This window comes from Vipera ursinii, assembly GCF_947247035.1.
Source record: "Vipera ursinii genome assembly, chromosome: 3".
Taxonomy (NCBI): Eukaryota; Metazoa; Chordata; class Lepidosauria; order Squamata; family Viperidae; genus Vipera; species Vipera ursinii.
The window spans coordinates 148,686,933-148,708,997 of record NC_139516.1 but is presented as its reverse complement, the minus strand read 5'-3'; the positions used below and the strand labels follow the sequence as shown (position 1 = coordinate 148,708,997).

Here is a 22,065-nt window from a genome sequence, read left to right as displayed (position 1 = left end):
TTGACTAAATATTTGGTTTTATATAAATAGGCCATAACCACACTGTGTTGACATGTAATACTGTTATAATACAACAGTTAAACAGGTGAGTCTACAACATAAGTTGTTTGCAGTTAAACAGGAAACAGAGCTGAAACGACCATGTTAAAACAAAAACCACTAGGAAACAGGTTGAGATTGTAAGTAGCAACAAACATATTCACTCAGCTCCTGAGTATTTCAAGTTTTACAGTACACATTAAAAATATTTCTTCCCATCAATACTATACAGCCAAACTGTCAGGTACATATGCAGTTTGCAAATTACATTGATTGATCTATGTAATGAGGGTGAAAGTTGGCAAATTATCCTGTTTGAAGTTTACATCACCCACGTACTAACACATCCACAACATTATCTATTTTGCTCTGCCCTCCAGGAAGGCAGAACTTTTTGGTTTGTTTGTAACGATTCAAAGGTTTTTCAATCTGATGTTACTGATGGTATTTAACTCTGGTTAAAGATGGAAAATATCTCCTAACAGTAATTTAGAAAATCATTTGCATCATGCTGTAAACTAGGAAGCAATGTAAAGCAACAGACCTGTCCTTAGTACATAATTAAAAAAATCCAAACTCCAATTGGCAGAGTTGGCCTACTTTCATGTTGAATATATGCCACATTATACACCTTGGACATCTTCATATGCATAGCTAGTGTAGATAATCTTCCACTGTGGCAAATGCACAGGATCCAATTCCTGATCGGGCCATCAGACCTAGACACTGTGAAGCCTGTCCCATTGCGAGAGCAAGAGGAGGTTGCTTTGGTAGATTGTGTGTCTCTGAAAAAATTCAACAAGGCACTATTTTAACTTGTTTTACTTCTCAAAAAATTCTTACACTAATATTTCTACCCAACTCAAATAACTTATTTTCAAAATTACTGAATAGAATGTTAATTCCAAACTAAATAGTAGTTTAATTCACTATGCAGACCATATATCAAATCGTAAAATGTTAATGCCTCCAATATTTAGAGAATATTAATAAACTCTTGATAGAAAGTTCTGATGTTGGTGAAAGAGTATGCCCATTTGTATCCTCTCAACTAGTAATGCAAAGGTGCTCAGCCTGGGTGTCACAGTACCTGAATTTCAAGACTGCTTATGGAATGATACCAATTATTTTGGGTGTAATACAGTAATCCTTAGTTTCTAAGTCAGTAGCTGAAATGCCATTATATTTCATATGTCCCTATGACCAGAAGAGTGAAAAAGAAGTTAAGGGTGGGGTAGAGTAGGGGAGAGAGTGAAATGGCTCTCCTACCTTGGCTGCTTACAAGCCTCTGAATGAAATTGCTTGTTTGTAGATGATATGTCATGAGTTTGATAATAAATGGCAGTCTCGATGGAGTACTAACATTTAGTGGCTTATGGTACATTTATTTTTTTTTATAGTCATTCCTCTAAAAAAAGTGTCAGAAATTCCAGAATTTCCTTCCATAATCAAGTAATTGCGTTTGCTCTGTGTTTAATGTACCTTAACAAGTTTGCATGAGGGAAAGTAACAGACTTACCTAGTATTGCACTGTTGAGAACTGAACATACAGGCTCTCTCTGAATAGGATCCAACTGATTTCCAACTGGACTATTCCACGGATCAGAATATGCAAGTAAACTGAACGCATCCTGTTGAGAAAACAAATCTTAGAAATTAGTGGCTGGATAGCCATTTATTCTGGAAGCTTCAACTTAGATTATTGCATAAAGCAGGAGAACAGACTTCATGACTTAAATGAGCCCTTCTGTCTTATGAATGTACGTATTGTGTCATGACATTTAAGTTGTTCTTCCTACTAAAATAAATTAAGACTATTTTCAGTATTACTTTCTACCTTACTCAGACCAAATTTAAATCCCTCACTAGATGCATCATAACATTTCCCAAAATGTACATTTGAAGTATTTGTACCCACTCCCTTTAATATGCTCAACAGATGTCACTTCTGTGTAATAATAATAGTTTATATAGTATTAAACCTCAATGAAGACTGAGAATGTGCTAGTTAAGAATAAAGGACCACCTAAAAAGAAGGCAAATATTTAATTTCCTGCAACTGATCCTAATAGGACAACCGCAGTCCCTTCAATACAATTCAGTCTTCCAGTCACTTGTGCAAAAGGAAAAGCCAGCACAAAAGCCATGCTATCTACATTTTAAGTACCAAGAGAAGAGAATTAACTTAGCTCAGTGTTGAACTGTGGTGATTTTGTGCTCTCTGAGCTTGGTTGTTTAATTGTAGACATTTCATTACCCAAGAAGGTAGAATCATCAGTATGATAAGTGTGGGATTTGCTCTCTGTTTATATAGCTTGCTAGTTTTAGCGTGTGTGTGTGTGTGTGTGTGTGTGTGTGTGTGTGTGTGTGTGTGTGTGTAGGGGTAGTTTTCTCCTTGGTAGTTCCTTGATTATTGTTTTCTGCTTGATATAAGGAACAGTTGCTGGAATTGTGTATGTCTAGTCCAGGGGTAGGCAACCTCGGCTCTTTTATGACTCATGGACTTGAACTCCCAGAATTCCTGAGCCAGCCAAACTGGCTCAGGAATTCTAGGAGTTGAAGTCCATGAGTCATAAAAGAGCCAAGGTTGCCTACCCCTGGTCTAGTCTAATGAAGAGAAGGACAAGGGGTGACATGATAGCAGTGTTCCAATATCTCAGGTTGCCACAAAGAAGAGGGAGTCAAGCTATTCTCCAAAGCACCCAAAGGCAGGTCAAGAAGCAATGGATGGAAACTAATCAAGGAGAGAAGCAACCTAGAACTAAGGAGAATTTTTCTGATGCTTAGAACAATTAATCAGTGGAACAACCTGCCTCCAGAAGCGGTGAATGCTCCAACGTGGGAAGTTTTTAAGAAGAGACTGGACAGCCATTTTTCTGAAATGGTATAGGGTTTCCTGCCTGAGCAGGGGGTTGGACTAGATGACCTCCAAGGTCCCTTCCAACTACTACTACTATTACTACGAATTATTATTATTATTGTTGTAGTAGTAGTAGTAGTAGTTGTTGTTATTATTATTATTATTATTATTATTCCAGAGCACATTATTATTATTATTATTATTATTATTATTATTATTATTATTATTATTATTATTATTATTATCATTATTATTCATTCCAGAGCACATCCTCTCTAGCAGCCAAACACCCAGACAAACAGGAATAAACACCAGTCAAGCAATCAAGCAATATATGGTATCCTAATCTAGGAACTACTGAGAAGAAAGCCACATCCCCATCAAAACTGGAAGGAAAAGTTACTATATATAAGTAGGGAGCAAACCCCATACTTAACTCTTATTGATGTGTTACCTAGTTTGTTAATGAAATGTCTGCAAGCAAACAATAATTTCCCTCTATTATACCTCCCCTTACAGTGTGTAAATGGAGTAAAATCTAAACCTACCATATTATTAGCAATTTCTCTACAAAGGTGACATGACTTACTTTGAGCATTTTCTTGTTGGCTGAGTTTTTGCCACACTCCCTTCTTAGTTGTTCGCTCATAGCTTGTAATTCTCTGCCAAAGTGAATCATTCTTTCAATAGCTGCTTGGCTACCACCACAGAGTTGGCGTCTTAACTGACTGGAATCCACCTCTAAGAATAACAAGGTAGTAATTAGATAATGATGGAACAATGCAGGTATGTGACATGTTAAAATTTAAACCAGTATTTATATATGTAGCTTGTAAAGTGTTCATATGATTGCTATAAATTATGATAACAGTGATTACTGCTCGCTCTCTCTCTCTCTCTCTCTTTCTCTCTCTCTCTCTCTCACTAGCCAGCCAGCCAGCCAGCCATCTCAGACAGTTAAAGAGTTATATGAGAACTCCCCACTAACTGTATCCCCACAATATAACTTAGTCTGGGTGACTGGTCTAAAAGCATTCAGAGAGTTTGAACTTCAGCTAGGGGTTTGTCTGTGTTTCCCAAGTCCAACACCTTCACCACTATGCTACACTACCTTCACAGGAAACTTGCATGATATACCAACTGCAAAAATTTCAAGGGCACAAATGCCCAGGAAAAAAAGTTTTTACTGCTTTTCTGAAATCACCAAGGAATACAAAAGTAACCAATAGTTTGGGGAAAAAAAAGTTCTGCGAAGCTGAGACCAAAGCCAAAAGCTGTGGCAATCTGGAGATCCTCCGCTTCTCTGGAATATACATACCTGAAATTATTTTTGTGGTTGGGGAGAGGGGAAGAGGTTAAGGAATAAAATAGCTTCCTTGAACCCAAACAAAAGCTTATGATATTAATTCTATCCCTTTATAAAATAAAGAGAATCAGGGCAATTTTGAAAATCCTTCAGACAAAGAAAACCACAATTTTAAGCCGTTTATTAGGCTCATTTCAGTCCTTGTATGAGAAGTGCACATGACCTTTTTGTAGGTTGCAAATGTTGCTCTACAATATAGTCTGAGTATCTAAATGTCTGTTTCTGCTCACAGCTTTGTACTATATCCCAACTGAGCTCTGAAAATTTAACTGATTAGTCACAGAATTATTTTCTGAAATTTCTACAGATTAGGCTGTTTTGTATATCAAATAGTATATCAAAAGCACACAAAGAATTTAGGCAGTCACCAAAACCACTAAAATCCTACCTGCACATTATCCTGTTCTGTGGACTGTAATAGTCCATTTGCTAAAACACTTGTAGAGGGTGTACTGTAGCATCGTTCAGTCTGTGTGGTTTTTTTTAATCTCACATCAGCCATTTGCCAAGAAAATTATGTGGCAGATGCCAAGGCATGCTATTCAACACGGAATAATCAAATGATGGCATGAATAAGCATACTGAGTAGCATCAAATTACTAAGCACATCTGAGTCTCCATTTTGAGCCCTTCCCTAATCAAATACAACACAAATGGAGCTTATCCCCATTGTAATAGTTTGATCCCATCAATGTTCTGTAGCACTGCTGAGCCATGGAACTGACACAGGTAATGTATCCAACAAAAATAATGCTAATTCAAAAATTGGAGATACTTAATATTTATGATGTATTCAGGGAAAGGTGGTTTGTACCCTCCAGGTATTTTAGACCTATTCTCATCAGTATGAACGTGGACAAAACACGTATCTGGGGGACACCATGTTGTATGTATGAGGTCTACTTTGCACAAAATATTTTCATGACAATGTTAAATATATAAACTGACACAAAAATTAAATGTCTTTATCGTTTGGAAATCTTTTCAAATAACAGTAATAAAAAACAATCTTTGCAAAGGTAGACATGTAAAAAATAATAATTGCAGACCCATTTCTGTGTCACATTCTTCCATTTCATGATCATGTTTAGAGCTACCATTTAAGAAACCATTAGATGATGTCTCTGCAACTCCATTAGAGTAGTGATCTGTTTCCATGTCTACATCATTGCTGTGAATAAAGTAATGGATAATTTTTAGAATTAGACCTCATTTATAAATAGTCACATTGTAATCTACAACCTAGATGTGGCAGCATACCACCATTATTTACTATATATCCACAATACAATTAAATTCTGTTTTAGGCAGAGTGTAGCCCATGGATGGGGAATCTGCTGCCTCCAGGTTTTGCTGAGCTGCAGCTTCCAGCATTCTTCAGTTCTTGACTCTTTCACCACCCTAACAGAGCCTTTGCTAGGGTAAGAGAGCCCTTTTCTTACCCTGTGCCAAGATAAGAGAGTCAATATGGAAAAGTCAGACTCCCATACAGCTCAACGTGGTATTAAATGCATTCTAAAAAAAAGTCCCAAAAATGATAAATTCTTGATGACCAAAGCACCCGAAGGTGGGACAAGAAGCAATGGATGGAAGCTAATCAAAGAGAGAAGCAACCTAGAACTAAGGAGAAATTTCCTGACCATTAGAATTATTAAATCATTGGAACAACCTGCCTCCAGAAATTGTGAATGCTCCAACACTGGAAGTTTTTAAGAAGAGACTGGACAGCCATTTGTCTGAAATGGTATAGGGTTTCCTGGTTGAGCAGGGGGTTGGACTAGATGACCTCCAAGGTCCCTTCCAACTCTATTGTTGTTGTTGTTAAATATACAAAATAGGCCTAGTTCTAAATTTTAGGGAGATCAAATCAAGCCACGGGCTTTCTTGCTGCTCTCCTTTGCAATATGGAAGCTGCAAGGCAGACAGCCTACTCATTGCACGATGGGGGTTGGAGTTCTTTTCATAATACTTAACTTATTAACATTGTCATATGTTGTCCTTAATATACACATGAGAATTTATACCAAGCTACTACCAACACATTTCTCAGTGGCAGCCCACTTCCCTTTCACCAGAGTGATACAGGAGTACTGGAGTGTGGGTCAGAATAAGGGAAGAGTGGAATGGAGTACAATAAAGGGAGAGCTGGGGGAAAAAATACAACATACAAAATACAAAAAAAGTGGGGGGAAAAATAGAACTAGACAGAATTACATTTATGTACCTGGAATAGTTGTTGATCTGTTGTGATCTTGTTACATTTATATTATTGAGTTCTGGTACATTTAAACTGGTAGACTGATGTTTACTGTGACAATATGACTGATGAACTTTGTTTGATATCACTCCATTACTGCAACTATTTTCAAAACCTAAAAAAAAAGGTGAAGGAATCAAATAATGATTTGAATTAATAGAATGTGTTCTTACTTGATTATAGTATATGTAACTCATGTAGCTTGCACACATTAACTAATATAAGCAGCATGGACATACCTATACTATAATCACGTAAGTATACATCTTATGCATCAATATAGAAGATAAGCTAATTAATTGAGGACCCAGATGTTTGGGGGCAATAAGCTGACTTTGTAATAATGCCGCTTGGGGGGGGGCGAAAGCCCTAATAAGCAGGCATATACATAGAATGAAGGCTATCGCTAAGCACATTGGTTTGTGCTTAAATTGTAAGCCGTCCTGAGTCTTCGGAGAAAGGGTGGGATATAAATGGGATTAAAAAAATAAATAAATAAATCCTGGTTCTTGCCTCAAAATACCTAGCAACCAATGCTGCACAAAGGATAGTTCTCTCCCAGAATGCAGTACCATAAACAGCCTGTGTGGGCAAATATGGCGGCAGAGTACAGAGGAAACTTCCCTTCTTTACTACTAGGTACACACGTCATGACAAGAGCTTCCGAGTGATCTTTATTCTCACAAAGGCGGCAATGGTAGCGGCTCTAGCAGTTTGTTGAGTATGTCTTCTTTCTCCTTTTCCTCCTGCCCCATTTCTGAATATATATTTTTTTCAAATTTGCAGAATATCAATTAATTTTTATTAAATATTGTTGAAAAGAAATGACGTCACACAAAGAAAGAACTCCTCTAGACTAGGTCATATTATGGAAATTGTTGATAAAAGTGCAATCTGCAGCGGGGACAAAGTATTATAAAACAGCTGGTAACCCAAGAAGTAGATACTGGCAAAAAAGGGGTCAGTTTCTCCTGTTCAACAATCCAGGCCAGGATGCACAACACAAACTATTCCCTATGCTAAATGGCAAATGAGTCTAAACTCTGAAGATAAGGAAGTGGCATGTCTTCTTCTTCCTCCCGTCAAACTCACCAGAACAGTGCGTGCTACTTCCTTTGCCCGTTGATAGACTATGGATATTCATTCCATGGCTGGGGCTCATACTAGGACTACTAAATGATCGTGGACTAACAGGATAGCTATCTTGAGATTTTGGACTGTGACCTCCTAGACATCGTACTTCACTGTCTGTACCATTGACCATTTCTATAAACTGACGTACCCTGGAAAACACGAAGAGAAGTTATTTATGAAAATTAAACAATAATTTTGAAAAACCAAGCTTATAGCATTAGCACTGAAGATTTGTACAATGGGGGCTTACCGCTATTTTATACAAATAATAGCCAATTATGCATCTAATTAGATGTGTCTAAACTGATGTATTAAAATAATGAAATAATAAAGGAAGAAGTCTTCTTCCTCTCTCATAGAAGTCTGTACATTAGAGAATTAAGCGACAATAACATGCATATCCAAAATAGGTTCTACTTAATAGTAGGATGTCTTATCTTGTGTTCCCTTTATTTTTTGAGATATACAGGCAGTTAAAACAACTGCTTAAGACGCAGTCAGCCCAGGTTCGAATCTCAGAAGGGTATGGCTGACTGATGAGAACGACTAGGCAGCTATTTATTTACAAACATCTGCTTTACACAAAGACTCACTTCAAAGCAAATAAAAGATTAGGATTTCTTTCTAATAGACTTGGATACAACTGCTGTGTTGTTTCAATGGCCTCTCCCATTCTTCCTGCTAGCACGAGTTTCTGAATTCCTGTTAACAGAAACAAAAACACAAGTCTAAAAATGTACATTTCAGGACCAGTTAAAGCAACAATTGAACACTTTGGGATCTCTCCTCTTCAGTCTTGTTAAGAGTCTGTATTTCTTTCTTTGTTATGACACTATTGATATATATACATACCTTGGGTCCCACAAATCTCTTTCTAATCATGTTTGACTAAAATTGATGAATTACATATAACTTTGATCAAATGACTAGGACAGGGGTCAGCAACCTGAAACAGTGAAAGAGCCACTTGGAACTGGTTCCCTCACAAAAGGAAAAACTGGGAGCCACAAAAAATGTGTGCACATGCGCGTACATGCGCGCATGTACAGAACAGGGTTTGACTGAAGAGTGGAGCCAAGGCAAGATATGCACCTACCCTGAATATTTGAATTGATTGGTTGAACTTTTTTAGTCCCACTTTATTTATTTTTTTTGGACTTCACATGGCAGAGGACTGGGAGCCGCAGGGGATGGCTGAAAGAGCCGCATGTGGCTCCAGAGCCGCGGGTTGCAAACCTGTGGACTAGGATCTAAAGTTAATAATTAAACTAAAAGGATTCAGACAATTGTTTATTTATTTTTTTAATTTTTTATTCCCATTTATATCCCGCCCTTCTCCGAAGACTCAGGGCGGCTTACAATTTAAAGCACAAATCAAATGTGCTTAACAATAGCCTTCATTCTATGTATATGCCTGCTTATTAGGGCTTTCGGCCCCCCCAAGCGGCATTATTACAAAGTCAGCTTAATTGCCCCCAACAATCTGGGTCCTCATTTTACCTACCTCGGAAGGATGGAAGGCTGAGTCAACCTTGAGCCTGGTGGGATGCGAACCTGCACTAATTGCAGGCAGCTGGTGTTACTTAAGGAGGCATTAGCCCACTGCTCCACCAAGGCTCTTAATAATCTGCTTTAGTTCTAATACACTGTGTCAAAATATATAAAATATTTAAGGTAGCTTTGAGCACAATTATAAGCTATATTTTATTAGTATCTTAACTGTATATAGACTGTTTTAAACTGCAAATTGATATTTAACTAATAAGAAAGCATTTAAGTATTACTTCACTGGAAGTGTACTAAAGAAATATCTACATATTATTAGGTTTTTTATCAGTTTGTTTATTTAGCTGTTTTTATAAACACATAATATAAATGTGAAAAAATGAAATTAAGTAAATAACCATTATTTTTATTAGGAACAAGCTACTCAATTCTTTTGTGCATAATCAATTTCTGGCAAAACAAACTTATCATGCTTCTATTGATTATTCAGATATATAAAACAGTGATCAATGAAATATAATATTTGAAATCCAAATGCCACTTAAGAAGAAAAATTTCTAAATCTGAATATATAAATTCTTTTAGACTTAACAACACAGCACATTCAAGCTTACTTTGTCTATTTTTAATGGAAGCTAATTCTTCTAGTACAGTCTGGTCAGTAGATCTAGCAAACGCTTCTGCTGTTGCACAGTATCCATGATGTACCAAATAAGATGAAACCATTCTGTAAAAGAAAGTTAATACAAAATATAGCATGGAGGCAGCTTTACCATTAGGCAATTTATTTACAAGTATCTCTTTTCCTTGAAGATTCACTTCAATACAAACTTTTTATCAATAGGTTTGGTAAATTTACTTTGAATAAAAATGCTACATTTATTCTAATATACACTGTTAAAAATAAAATATATTATGAAATATAATGATATAAATAAGAATATAATGATATGTATTTACAAGTTATATATATTTAACTTTTCTCAATTTAAAATTGGATACGTATGTATATTTAAATACATATGTACATTCAGTTCATTATCAGTTGGAACCAGTGGTGGGATTCAGCTGGTTTGCACCAGTTCAGTAGAACCAGTAGAACTTCCTGAAGCGGCATGCACAGAGAAAACCGATTGCTTACATATTTGAATCCCACCACTGGTTGGAACCTAATACTTTAAACAGAACATTCAAGACTGCCAAAGATAACAAAGACTATCAGAATGGAATTACACACAATGGAGAAATCGTTTAGTATGGTGAGAGATGTGGTAGAAGCAGTAACATTGTGATGCGTAACACATGTAATAACGTGCATGCAAAGAGTATCTTTGTCCTGGACAAAGTAGTTTTGGATATTAAAGAGGAAAGCTTATCTGTATTCTCTATCCATCAAATTTATCCAAGTGTGTCCACATGACTGGTGACTCAAAAATATTAATTACAAATGGTTTTAAAATGAAAAGCAGCAACAGTAGATAAATGGCATGTGTTATCTTTCACTGAAAAAATACACATAATTTTCCATCCTCAATCAAGCAGAATCAAACCTGGAGTATACTGTTCATAAAATAATTAAGAGAAAATAATTCTACTCATCCTCCCATCAAATTACTAGAACAGTATCTTCTTAATCCACTTCAGTGCTGACAATTCACAATAACATGACATACCCTATCATGATTGTGAAGAATCTATAATGACAAGATTGCCAAACAGGGTTTTCTGCTTAATTTGCATGGTATGGTATGAATTAAGACATGTACAGCTGGAATTAGTGACTAATTCTAAATCAAGAATATGCTAATTATCCTCTTCGGGTACATGCTGCATATTCTATTGAAAATATCAATATGAAGCATGCAAAGCTTAAAAGAGCAGCACTTAAATTAAAATGATTTTGCCAACTACATTTGCATTTTACAGATCACTTTTAAACTTGAAATTAGTGCACATACAATAATTCTAACATTTTCAAGCACAAAAATAATTTAAGATGTTCTCATAAAATAGACCTTTTAAATTAGATGCACTAAGTTTGGATCAGAAATCAATGCAGCCACCACCAAGTAATCAGAGGAGAGTTGTGCAATGCTTCAGATTTGAAGATGGGAAAAGTGTTTTGCAAGGAGTATGTATGCATGTGTGTGTGCATACATGTTTGTATGTGAGATGTACCATCTGTCTAAAACTCTTTAAAACAACATCTTTTTTCCAGGCTCACAGCATCCCTGGAAAAATATTTTTAAAACTCCATAGTACCCTTTTCCCTTCAAATCCAAAGTGCTGCACAGCCCTACCACATACAAAAAAAGGTTAACATTTATTCAAAGGAGTTAAATGCGTGGTTTTACATGGAGATAAACTACATCAGATAAAATTACCATCTCAGGAATAAAACTTATATTTGCATGTCTTATTTCACTGCACAAATGTACAAGAAATACAGAACAAGATTTGTAGGACTGAAACAGACCAGTTTTAAAATCTCCCAAATTTGAATAGGAATTTAAACAGACACTCATTATAATCTTCAAATCATACTTTTGGATCATCGTCTGCCATTCTCCTTCCCGATCTCCTATAGGGAATCTGTCAATCTGAGCCTGAGTTTTGGTTCTCCATTCGCGCATATAATCTTCAATGTCAAATACAAATGGATGTTGTCCAAAATTAGCATCCACTACTTCTCCAGGTGTTTGAAGTCCAACTGTGGGGTATAGATTTGGCTGCAAGAGATAATTACAACATAAAATTTAATCGTACAAAACACAAACAATTTGAAATTAGCATTAAAACCACATAATTAAGTTAATAATTTTCGCATGCTCCACCAACAGAAAAAATAATTAAGTAGTTAATGTTTGAGTTTCAAGGCTATTTAAGAAATCCTCAGGAGGAAAAATTTCACTCAGTGAAACTTGCAGAGTTCTTGCCAATCAGGACAGGCAATAGAGACTTGATAATCTTATGAACTGAATGAAGCAGTGTCTAGGTTTTAAGAAGTCTGAAGAAGGCCTGTGTCTCCAAGAATAAAAAAAAATTATAAAAACAAAAAACATTTTTGTAATGAACATGTTGATAAAACACTCTTAAATAACGTTTTGCTTTTTTGGGGGGGCGTCTGAGGGAGGGGGTTAATGTGGTGGACAATGTTTTTCAAATCTAGCAGAACAAAAAACTTAAAATCAATACATTCTCATAACACGATGTAGATGTTATAGATCCATTTCTCAACCTGGCTGTCCTCTAAAAGTGTGGTCTTTGCATAATGAATAGCAGTATTAGTGTTGAGAATTTGGGAAATAGAAGTCCATCCATCTTGAGGGAATTCAGATTGGGGAAGGCCAGAACTGGTATTAATCTAGTGCAGTACTTTTACCTCATTACTGTGCATAAAATCTAGCCATTCCTGTTGTCAGTGCTTCTTTTTATATGTATGAATATGCCAGAAACCTAATCAGAGACCTTCTATATGCAATGGATGTGCTCTGCTAAACTTAAAATTCTACATTTGCAAATCCTCCAGATAAAGCATCAAAGGTTAGGCATATATACCTAAACGATAATCATAATTCCTCAGAATCTTCTGCCATTATTATAAACAAATGCTTATTAAGTAATTTTGATATTTTTTAAATGCACTTTGCTCTTACAATTTTTTTTTAAATAGAACTAACTGAAAAATGCATGTTATGTAAGCAAGGAAAATGCTCTTTGGGCACAGATATTTTATACTTTTAATACAATGATCTTACCGGCAAGTCTGTAAAAGCAATACCTGTAATCAAGAAATATTTAATTAAAATCTGAGCTGTCACAGTCAACACAAATCATGCTTTAATGCTCTTGTACTTAAAATATATATCCAGAGAGAAAATATAAACAGCTATTCACTTCTTTTTGCTAGAAAATAAATTTATACAGGCAAGACATCCAATAGCAACCACATTTACATTATTTATATAATTATATTTGAAGGCCAGAGAGCACAGGATTGTCCAAGTATTTATCAAGCACCAATTTACCAAGTAAAATTTTTATTTTCAGCTTCAAGAAAAGCTAAAGCTACTATTTCAGTTTACTCATATGAATCATACTTCCATCATTGTGTATCTAACTGCAAAGGATTACCATTCTTTACTTGCTTGTTTATCAAATTGGAATGACCACCACTTTGGCAAAGAAAATTACTCTGGGCAGCATACTATAGTCCAATAAAACAGATATAAAACAACTGTTACCTAAAACCATTAAAATAATTATTACAGAATATTAAAAACTATAATAGTTCTGTATAAAAACAGAACTAAAGAAAAAAAAGTAATAGACAGAGGAATATGAATAATAGTAGAGCAACCTTTGAGTTCATCCATCTCCTGAGGTATCTGACCTGCTGGTATAACCAGGTCTTAACTATTCAACTTATTATACCACATATATTATTCAAATTTTCAAAGTAATTGCCATAAACCTAACCTAGTACATTTCTCCAATGCTTACTTTGTCCAAGTTTAAACAAATACAGTATTATTTAAATGTTACATGATGATTAACAAATGCTTTGTTGACAAATTCAATAGTAAAATAACCACTGTCTCTTATGTAGCATTCCAGCTACTAAAGTTTTCTGCTACTGCAGAAATGTAATTCTCATGTGGCAAGTTATTTTGGTGTTATCAAGTCAGATATGAAGGACAAACACCTAAAGGCAACTCTCTTCTCTTTCTAATACAATGGTGCTTAAATGTTTTAGATTTTTAATATTTCTGTATAAATACGACATAAAATGTGACTGCTCCACACAATTCCTGGAACTGAATAAAATGAATCCAATTAAACATATGAGTCAAAAGAATTATTGTTCATTTTTATTAAGAAATGATCCAAATCTATATAATTGTTATGAGCCTTTAGGATAATCAGCTCATTTGAAGGGGAAAATAAAGTCAGGTTGTTCAATCAATGCGATGATAAAAAAGTTTTGTGTGTGTGTGTGGGGGGGGAAGTGTCCTGCCTTATTTAAAGAACAGTATTTTGGGTATTCAAAATCTGATCTTCACAACACAGATATGTAGAAATGTATCATGGCTCAAACAAAGGAGATTTCTGAGGACCTCCAAAAATCAGTTGTTAATGCTTCACTAGGCTGGAAATGTTATTAAACTATTTCCAGAGAAAGCAGTTTGTTCATATATGGAGGAAATTCTCCAGGAGGTCTCAAATAACAGCAGGGTAATAACTTAACAAACTAAAGGCCTCTCTTTCATTGGCGAATGTTAATGTTTATGAGATCACCATCAGGGAAACACTGAACAATAGTATGCATGGCAGGATTGCAAGGAGAAAGCCACTACTTTTCATCAACATGGAAACAAAAATCCTAGCCGAATTGTGTAATCTCTTTCTCTTTTCTCTATTGATCCTAGTTCTAGACAGGGTGGATAATAATCAATGATTTTTTTTAAAAAAAATCAACAAAATTGGATTTTTTAAAATTTAAATCGGATTTTTTTATTTAAATCAGAAACTGTATGATTGTTTGCAGAGAAATGCATCTGTACCAGCCTCTAAGTATTTTAGTTAAATAAAAGAATTAGAGTAGTTTTCCAACTATGTGTGATTAACCTATTAACCTAAAAATGATATTGCTGTCTTACTAACCTGACAGCTTATTATTCTAAATAGGAAACCTTCGTTTTGTTTGCAAATAATATTAAAGATTCTAACTACCAGCAAGAATGAATCCTTACATTTAAAGAGCACCTGTCATTTCAGATCCATCATGGCAGCGCCTGTTAGTGGGCATCCACTCACCTGTTGCCGGCCACATCCCTCACCTTGTGTCATTGCCACATCACCAGCCATCCCAGTAAAGTGAATGGGACTGTCGGTGAGTGAACAGCAGGTCAGAGGAGGATCTGCTGTGGGACAGAGATGACAGTTGCTCTTTAAAAATTATGATTTAAATTGAGTTGATTTAAATCAAGCCTTTTTACTAGTGATTTAAATCGACTTGATTTAAATCAAATCCACCCTGGTTCTAGAATTAAGACTGAACTCCTCAAATTCTTTTTGATATCATTCTCAGCAGTCAGATCTGAATGCCACAGCCAATTACCTGTGGTGGGTTTGTTAGTTGAAAAAACTTTATAACTGCAAGCTACTTATTCTACTCTATTTGCCAGCATATTAATAATGCCTTTACTTTACTCCATATTAGATGGATATTACAAAATCCCATTCACCAACAGAAGCCAGAAGGAAACTGAGACCCTAATTGGTATATTTTTTGTTGTCTCTCCCACAGTGATATACATGCAAGAATATTTGTACTTTTTCTCAACAAAAAATCCAATGTGTTATGAGAGAGGTAATTTTTCCTGCTATAAGGTCACACAATTGTACCATCAACAGCAGTTGTCAAGTTTTTAATCTGCAATGTTTTCCATAAAGAATAAAGTGTCTTAATTATGAGTAGCGACTTTTCTTTTGTTTTTAAGTAATTTCAAAGATTTTACATAACTGTTTATTGCTTCTGTTTAATTTGCTCACTATTTCAGTGATTCATACTGCTTGACCATAATTATACTTTATTAATACAAATCGAGCTCATCTTTGTTCTCTAGATTTCAAAACTCTTGAGTTATAATGGCAAGATATTATCTAAGATATCAACAATGCATATGAAAGTCTAATTGTTCTACTAAAATGCTATGTATTTTATCTGGCATTTTCAAATCAAATAGAATATTTTACATTAAGAAACTGCCCTATAAAATTATGCCCATTGGTTTTTCACTTTTGCTGAAAATTTAAATTAAAACTGTAATACATTCATTGTACGATATTTACTACATACAATTATACATGAAATCAAGGGAACCAAAACTGGGAAACTATCACATATTATTATTATTATTATTATTATTATTATTATTAATTTTATTTGTATACCGCCGTTCTCCCGAAGGACAGGGCAATACATATTAAAAAACAAGATACAAAAATTAAAAACGATTAAACAAATGCCCATGAATAAGTTAAAACACATTAAAAATAGATTAAAACAGATTAATAAAACGCAACCCCATCCCATCAGGCCAGGCCAGCTTGTTCGAAAAGGTAGGTTTTGAGATCGCGCCGGAAGGAGCGGAGGTCAGGCGCCATCCGGAGCTCGACCGGAAGATGGTTCCATAAATCCGGCGCGCCCACAGAGAACGCCCTCCCCCTGGGGGCCACCAGTCGACATTCTTTGACCGGTGGCACCCTGAGGAGGCCCTCTCTGTGGGAGAGTACTGGGCGGAGGGAAGTTGACGCCGGCCGCAGGTGCTCCCCAAGGTATTCCGGACCCATGCCATGTAGGGCTTTGTAGGTCATTACCAACACCTTGAATCTCACCCGGAAGACAACTGGAAGCCAATGCAGCTCGCGGAGCAGAGGTGTAACATGGGAGTGTCGGGAAACTCCCAACACAACTCTCGCGGCTGCATTCTGTACCAGCTGGAGCCTCCGAGTGGTCTTCAAGGGTAGCCCCATGTAGAGAGCGTTGCAGCAGTCCAGACGAGAGGTCACGAAGGCGTGAGTGACCGTACGTAAGGCATCCCGGTCTAGATAGGGCCGCAACTGGCGCACCAGGTGAACCTGGGGGAAGGCCCCCCTAGTCACAGCTACTATATGGTCTTCTAGAGAAAGCTGTGAATCTAGGAGGACTCCCAAGTTGCGAGCCCTATCTACGGGGGGTAATAACTCACCCCCCATAGAGAGAGATGGGATATCCTGAATATCCCGAGATGCCGGTACGCACAGCCACTCGGTCTTGTCAGGGTTGAGTCGAAGGCTGTTCCTCCCCATCCAGACCTGAACCGCCTCCAGGCAGCGGGACATCACGTCAAGGGCATCATTGGGGTGGTTTGGGGTCGAAATGAAAAGCTGGGTATCATCAGCATACTGATGATACCCAACTCCAAAACCACGAATGATCTCACCCAGCGGTTTCATGTAGATGTTGAACAGGAGAGGCGAGAGGACCAACCCCTGAGGGACTCCACAAGCGAGAGGCCTCGAGGTCAACCTCTGCCCCCCTGCCAACACCGACTGCGAATGTTCCAGGAGATAGGAGGAGAACCACTGAAGGACCGTGCCTCCCACTCCCAATCCCCTGAGACGCCGCAGCAAGATACCATGGTCGATGGTATCGAAAGCCGCTGAGAGGTCTAATAGGACTAGGACAGAGGAATATCCCCTGTCCCGAGCCCTCCAGAGATCATTCACCAGAGCGACCAATGCCATCTCCGTGCTGTACCCGGGCCTGAAGCCCGATTGGTACGGGTCTAGATAATCCGCTTCAACCAGAACCAGTGGGAGCTGATGCGCCACCACACTCTCAACAACCTGTGTGTTCATTTCATGTTTTTTCACTGAATGTATAATTCCACATCCTTGTTTGTTTAATTAAGCTGTACTGAAAAATATTAAACTGACTCAAACATTAATTCTTGAGATAACCAGAGTAACTGGAAAGCAATCATATTAAAAGGCTATATTTATGGATTTATGGAACCGTCTTCCGGTTGAGCTCTGGATGGCGCCCGACCTTCGCTCCTTCCGGCGCGATCTAAAGACGTATCTCTTTGAACAAGCTGGCCTGGCCTGATGGGATGGGGTTGGGTTTTTATTACTTTTAAATGTGTTTTAACCTATTGTAAGAGTTGTGGGCATTTTGTTTAATCTTTTTTAATTTTTGTATTTTGTCTTTTTAACATGTATTACCCTGTTCACCGCCCTGAGTCCTTCGGGAGAAGGGCGGTATACAAATAAAATTAATAAAATAATAATAATAAATATTTACCATAAAATAAATAAACTATATAAATTTCAAAGTTATTATCAAATTGCCATGCACTGATACTGACAGAACATAGTATCTGTTGGCTGTTGCTTGTATTTTTTTATGTATTGTATTTTAATTGTTTTTATTTGCTCCCCGAGTCACTGGTTTGAATTGGGTAGCTATACAAATTGAATGAAATGAAATGAATGAATGATGAGGTTTTCTGAACTTTCATTAACAAAGATCAGAAACACTCTCAGAATTCATGTAATGTTTCAGGAATGCCATTTCCACAGAACAGTAGCATGTTTCAAGCATGCTACTAAACTGTGCTTTCATTTCAAACTAATAATGTTTTATTCTTTTAAAATGGACAACTGTGTATATTACATTTCTCCAAATCAGATCTTAGCCCTCCAAGATCAAATAAGGACCTTGCTTGAGAAACTAAGACCTGTTTGAGCCAAACATACTTTAACTATTACATTTTGGTGTGCTTATTTTTTAGTTAAGCTCTGATCAAAATTACATACATCTAAAATTTGGAAAGATTTGTCAAATTTGCTATCATACAGTATTTGATACTTTCACAAAATAGAATTATTTTTTCATACCCAAACTATGCCCATTCTTTGTGTAGAAGCAGGTATTGTTGATAAGGTTTACACAACAACCAATGACATCACCAGTTGTAAATGTTGGACCATAGGGCTGTCCTGTTCCCGAGGAACAAAATGAGTGTCCATCATCTCCATGGTAACCATATGAATGTTTATCCCAACCTAGAAACAAGACAAAAATAAGTATTTACTACATCATAAAATGCCCAGGAACAGATTAAGAGCTGCATCTAAATTTAATTAATCTTTCAATAGAATCAAATACATTAAATCCTACAAACGAAAGGTCTAGACTGTCTCAGCCTCAACATACAGGAACATACAATATAAAAAATGTTTTATAATGATATGAAGACAAACATTGTGCTTCTGAGCTCAAGAAACTGCAGGTACCATGGATATATAAGTTAGCCATGTGTGTTTGCAGCACTATGAATATTAGATAGGAAGAACATTTATTTATTTCTTTGCTGTAATCTAAATGCTGTTTTAATCTAAGCAAGGCTCTAATTAACTTACAGAATAAGGTAAATAAGAAAGAGTATTAAAACAACACGGTAGTAAAATCAGTATCAAAACAAAATAACAGCACTCCAAGGAATAGCTTATAGTTTCCTAACCTAGCAGGAAAGTCTCCATCACCACAAAGTTCTCTAGAATAGCCAGGGCTTAATGGATTTCCAAATGGAAAAAGATATTGGAGCCACACTGACCTCATAAAGAATGCTGTTCCAGAGAAGGGGGCTACAAGTAAAAGAGTTTATCTCTATGACTCCTGGATATGACATTTCCTAAGGTTCCAGAGACACCCTCCTTATTTAGTAAGTCGAAGCCACTAGAAGGTGGTGATCAATATCTAGGCCATTGCATTAGAGGTGTTAAACGGGAAAACGTAAAGGCTCCCATCACATTATAAGTGCTGCATTTTCAACCAGTTGAAGCTTTGGGTGATTTTCAGTGACAGCCCCATGAAAAGCACATTGCAATAGTCCAAATGAAAGGTGATGAGGCATGAGTGACTATGAGCAAGCTCTCCAGGAAAGGCCTTAATTGGTGCGCAAGATAGAATTACAAAAAAGTCCCCTTAAATATTGTTGCCACCCACCCCATCAAATATTTTTTACCCTGATTCAGCACAGGCCATAGGTTATAGAGTTTGGCATGTAAAAACTGAATGTGAAGTTCTTGTTCAATGCAAGAGTTGAAAGCAGCAGAAGAGGTACCAAAATGTTCTCTTTCTACCTAGGAAACAGTATTCTCCCCTTCTTCTCTTGTGCCAGTTCTATCAAGACTGTTATTGGCCTGTTCACCAAGCTGTTAGGTTGAAATTTTCTCACGCATTCCTGTATTATTTAGTTGTATCAGCCTTACACAAATAAATTAAGACAGTCAAGAAATCCTCAGTAAAATGACTTTGAAAATGAACCTGGTTTTAGCATTACAACATGAAACTTGAGTGCTACATCAGAGGCTAGACATGCATAAAAAAGAGATGATGTATGGAAAGTTATGTATGGACTCCTGGCATTCTGCATTCACATCAATAATCTGCTGAGTTTTGTATGAGAACATATAGTTAAAACCTGGTTCAAAGTAATTAAATTAATTAATGAAATTAATTCTTCCCTTCTCATTTTCCTTCCCAATACAATTTTTGGAAATATAAACAAATGCATATAAATAAGTTTATAAATATAAAAATTTATTCAAGAACAATTCCCCTTGTTCAAGTAGTCAAATCCCCAAATATGTGTATATGGTTGTTGTTAAACCTTTCAGACCAGGGATACTTTCTGCATTTCCTCTCCATTGCTTAAGGGCAGTTAAAATACACAGTGCTGGGGACAAAATCACAACCAATCTTAGAATATATCATTGATTTAAATATTATTTAAAATGAATTTTAAGATAATTTTTCCTAGTTTAAAACTAAATCTAGGACTTACGCTACTGTTACAAAAATAACTGTGCTTGAGACTGATTAGCAGTGAAGAATGACTAGCTACAAAAACTCGTCTCGATTTGTAGACTGTGGTTTGAGAAATTTTAAAAAAAATTATACGTTATCACCTTAATTCTCACTAAAAATCCAAATTAGACAAGATGTCTCTTTAATGTTTACATTAGCTATTTTCAGCCACCGAATATTATTCTATAGTTCCACCTTCTATTTCTCTCATTCTACACATATTCAGCTGGGGGAGAACATAAGCATATTTGCTTGAACTGGCATAGAGAATTTCATGTGGTTCAGTATCCTAATAAAACAGTTCCAAAATATATCTATCAGTAATAGTACTAAACAGATGAATAAATCTTGTCTTCAGTTTTCAGACAGAATGCATAGAAATCAGGAGGAGAAAAGAAGCTACGGCCAGTAAGTACATCCTGTGGTCGGCCCAGTTTGAAGCCCTTCACTCATTCAGCTATACATAAATTAACCTAACAACTAGCTATATTTCAATTAAGAAAAAAAGGATTTTTAAAAAAAAATCTGGAGAGGATGATAATTTAAACCACCATGCGTACACAAAATGAAAGACACAGTGCAATTCGGGCAATTACCAACACAGAAGTCTTTAAGCATTTTATAATTAGCAATCAATTCCTCTAAAGTATTTACAATTTTCAAGCAGTTTCAAACAACTGTTAAGAAAAAAATCTATGTTACTGATAACTCTTTTGGGCCTAAATGATTAGGAAGTGTTCCTCAAATATATTATGCTTAAAGTGAAATCAGCATTATACTGAACTCTTCTTGGTCAAAATGTTACATTTTGAGGTTTCCTAAGCAGAGCTAAGATATTTACATAATTGTGGCATGTTGAATATCTCTTTTTTTGGATAGAAACATCCATCTATATGTTATGCTAAATGGTGTTTAACTGATGATTGCATAGAAGGCCTGCATTATCTTTCTGCAAACACTCTTGAAATGTTGGAGTAATTTTGATAGGATATGACAAGCTATAGCTTGAATAAAAACCAACATTCTTTCTGAATCCTAGATTACATTATAAAATTATTGAAGACAGTTCTCATCTAGAAGAAAAACTGAATGGATTAATGTATCATAACAATAAAGGGTTTTTAAAAATAATTATTCTTCATCATACCTGGTAGTCTGTTCATGTTCACTCCTTGAGCTGAGAGCCCAATTCCCATATAACTGAAAAATGGAAATTAAACAGTCATCTTTCTCTGCTTCATATGTATTCATTTCAAAACAGTAATGAAACAAAAAGCAATTTTTCAATTTAATTTATAATGCCAAAACATTTGACTTTTTACTCAAAATATTTTTATTTGATTTTTATTATTTTCCTTTCCTGAGAATATTAAAGACTGATAAAACACTTTTACAATATTCAGATATTAAGGAATTACTGAGTATTTCTTTCTAGTGTAACTAACTGATCAGAAAAAAAGTCTTGTGTTACATTTTCCATT

The 22,065-nt window shown here is 36.0% G+C and overlaps 1 protein-coding gene across 2 annotated transcripts in view; it reads right to left on the bottom strand.

The window, feature by feature from the left end:
* Positions 1 to 22,065, bottom strand: part of RANBP9 (RAN binding protein 9) — a 38,920-nt gene continuing 16,855 nt past the window's right edge. The window contains exons 3-14 of one of the 2 annotated variants that reach the window (XM_083358719.1): positions 21,732 to 21,784; positions 18,610 to 18,777; positions 12,921 to 12,943; positions 11,707 to 11,891; positions 9,777 to 9,889; positions 8,250 to 8,358; positions 7,615 to 7,805; positions 6,490 to 6,637; positions 5,315 to 5,436; positions 3,489 to 3,640; positions 1,559 to 1,670; positions 1 to 824 (exon numbers count right to left, since the gene is read on the bottom strand). In XM_083358719.1, coding sequence (XP_083214845.1) covers positions 694 to 824; positions 1,559 to 1,670; positions 3,489 to 3,640; positions 5,315 to 5,436; positions 6,490 to 6,637; positions 7,615 to 7,805; positions 8,250 to 8,358; positions 9,777 to 9,889; positions 11,707 to 11,891; positions 12,921 to 12,943; positions 18,610 to 18,777; positions 21,732 to 21,784 — 1,507 coding nt within the window. In that variant the 3' untranslated portion in view covers positions 1 to 693. The remainder of the gene's footprint in view (positions 825 to 1,558; positions 1,671 to 3,488; positions 3,641 to 5,314; positions 5,437 to 6,489; positions 6,638 to 7,614; positions 7,806 to 8,249; positions 8,359 to 9,776; positions 9,890 to 11,706; positions 11,892 to 12,920; positions 12,944 to 18,609; positions 18,778 to 21,731; positions 21,785 to 22,065) is intronic. The other variant, XM_083358720.1, reaches the window with a different exon arrangement.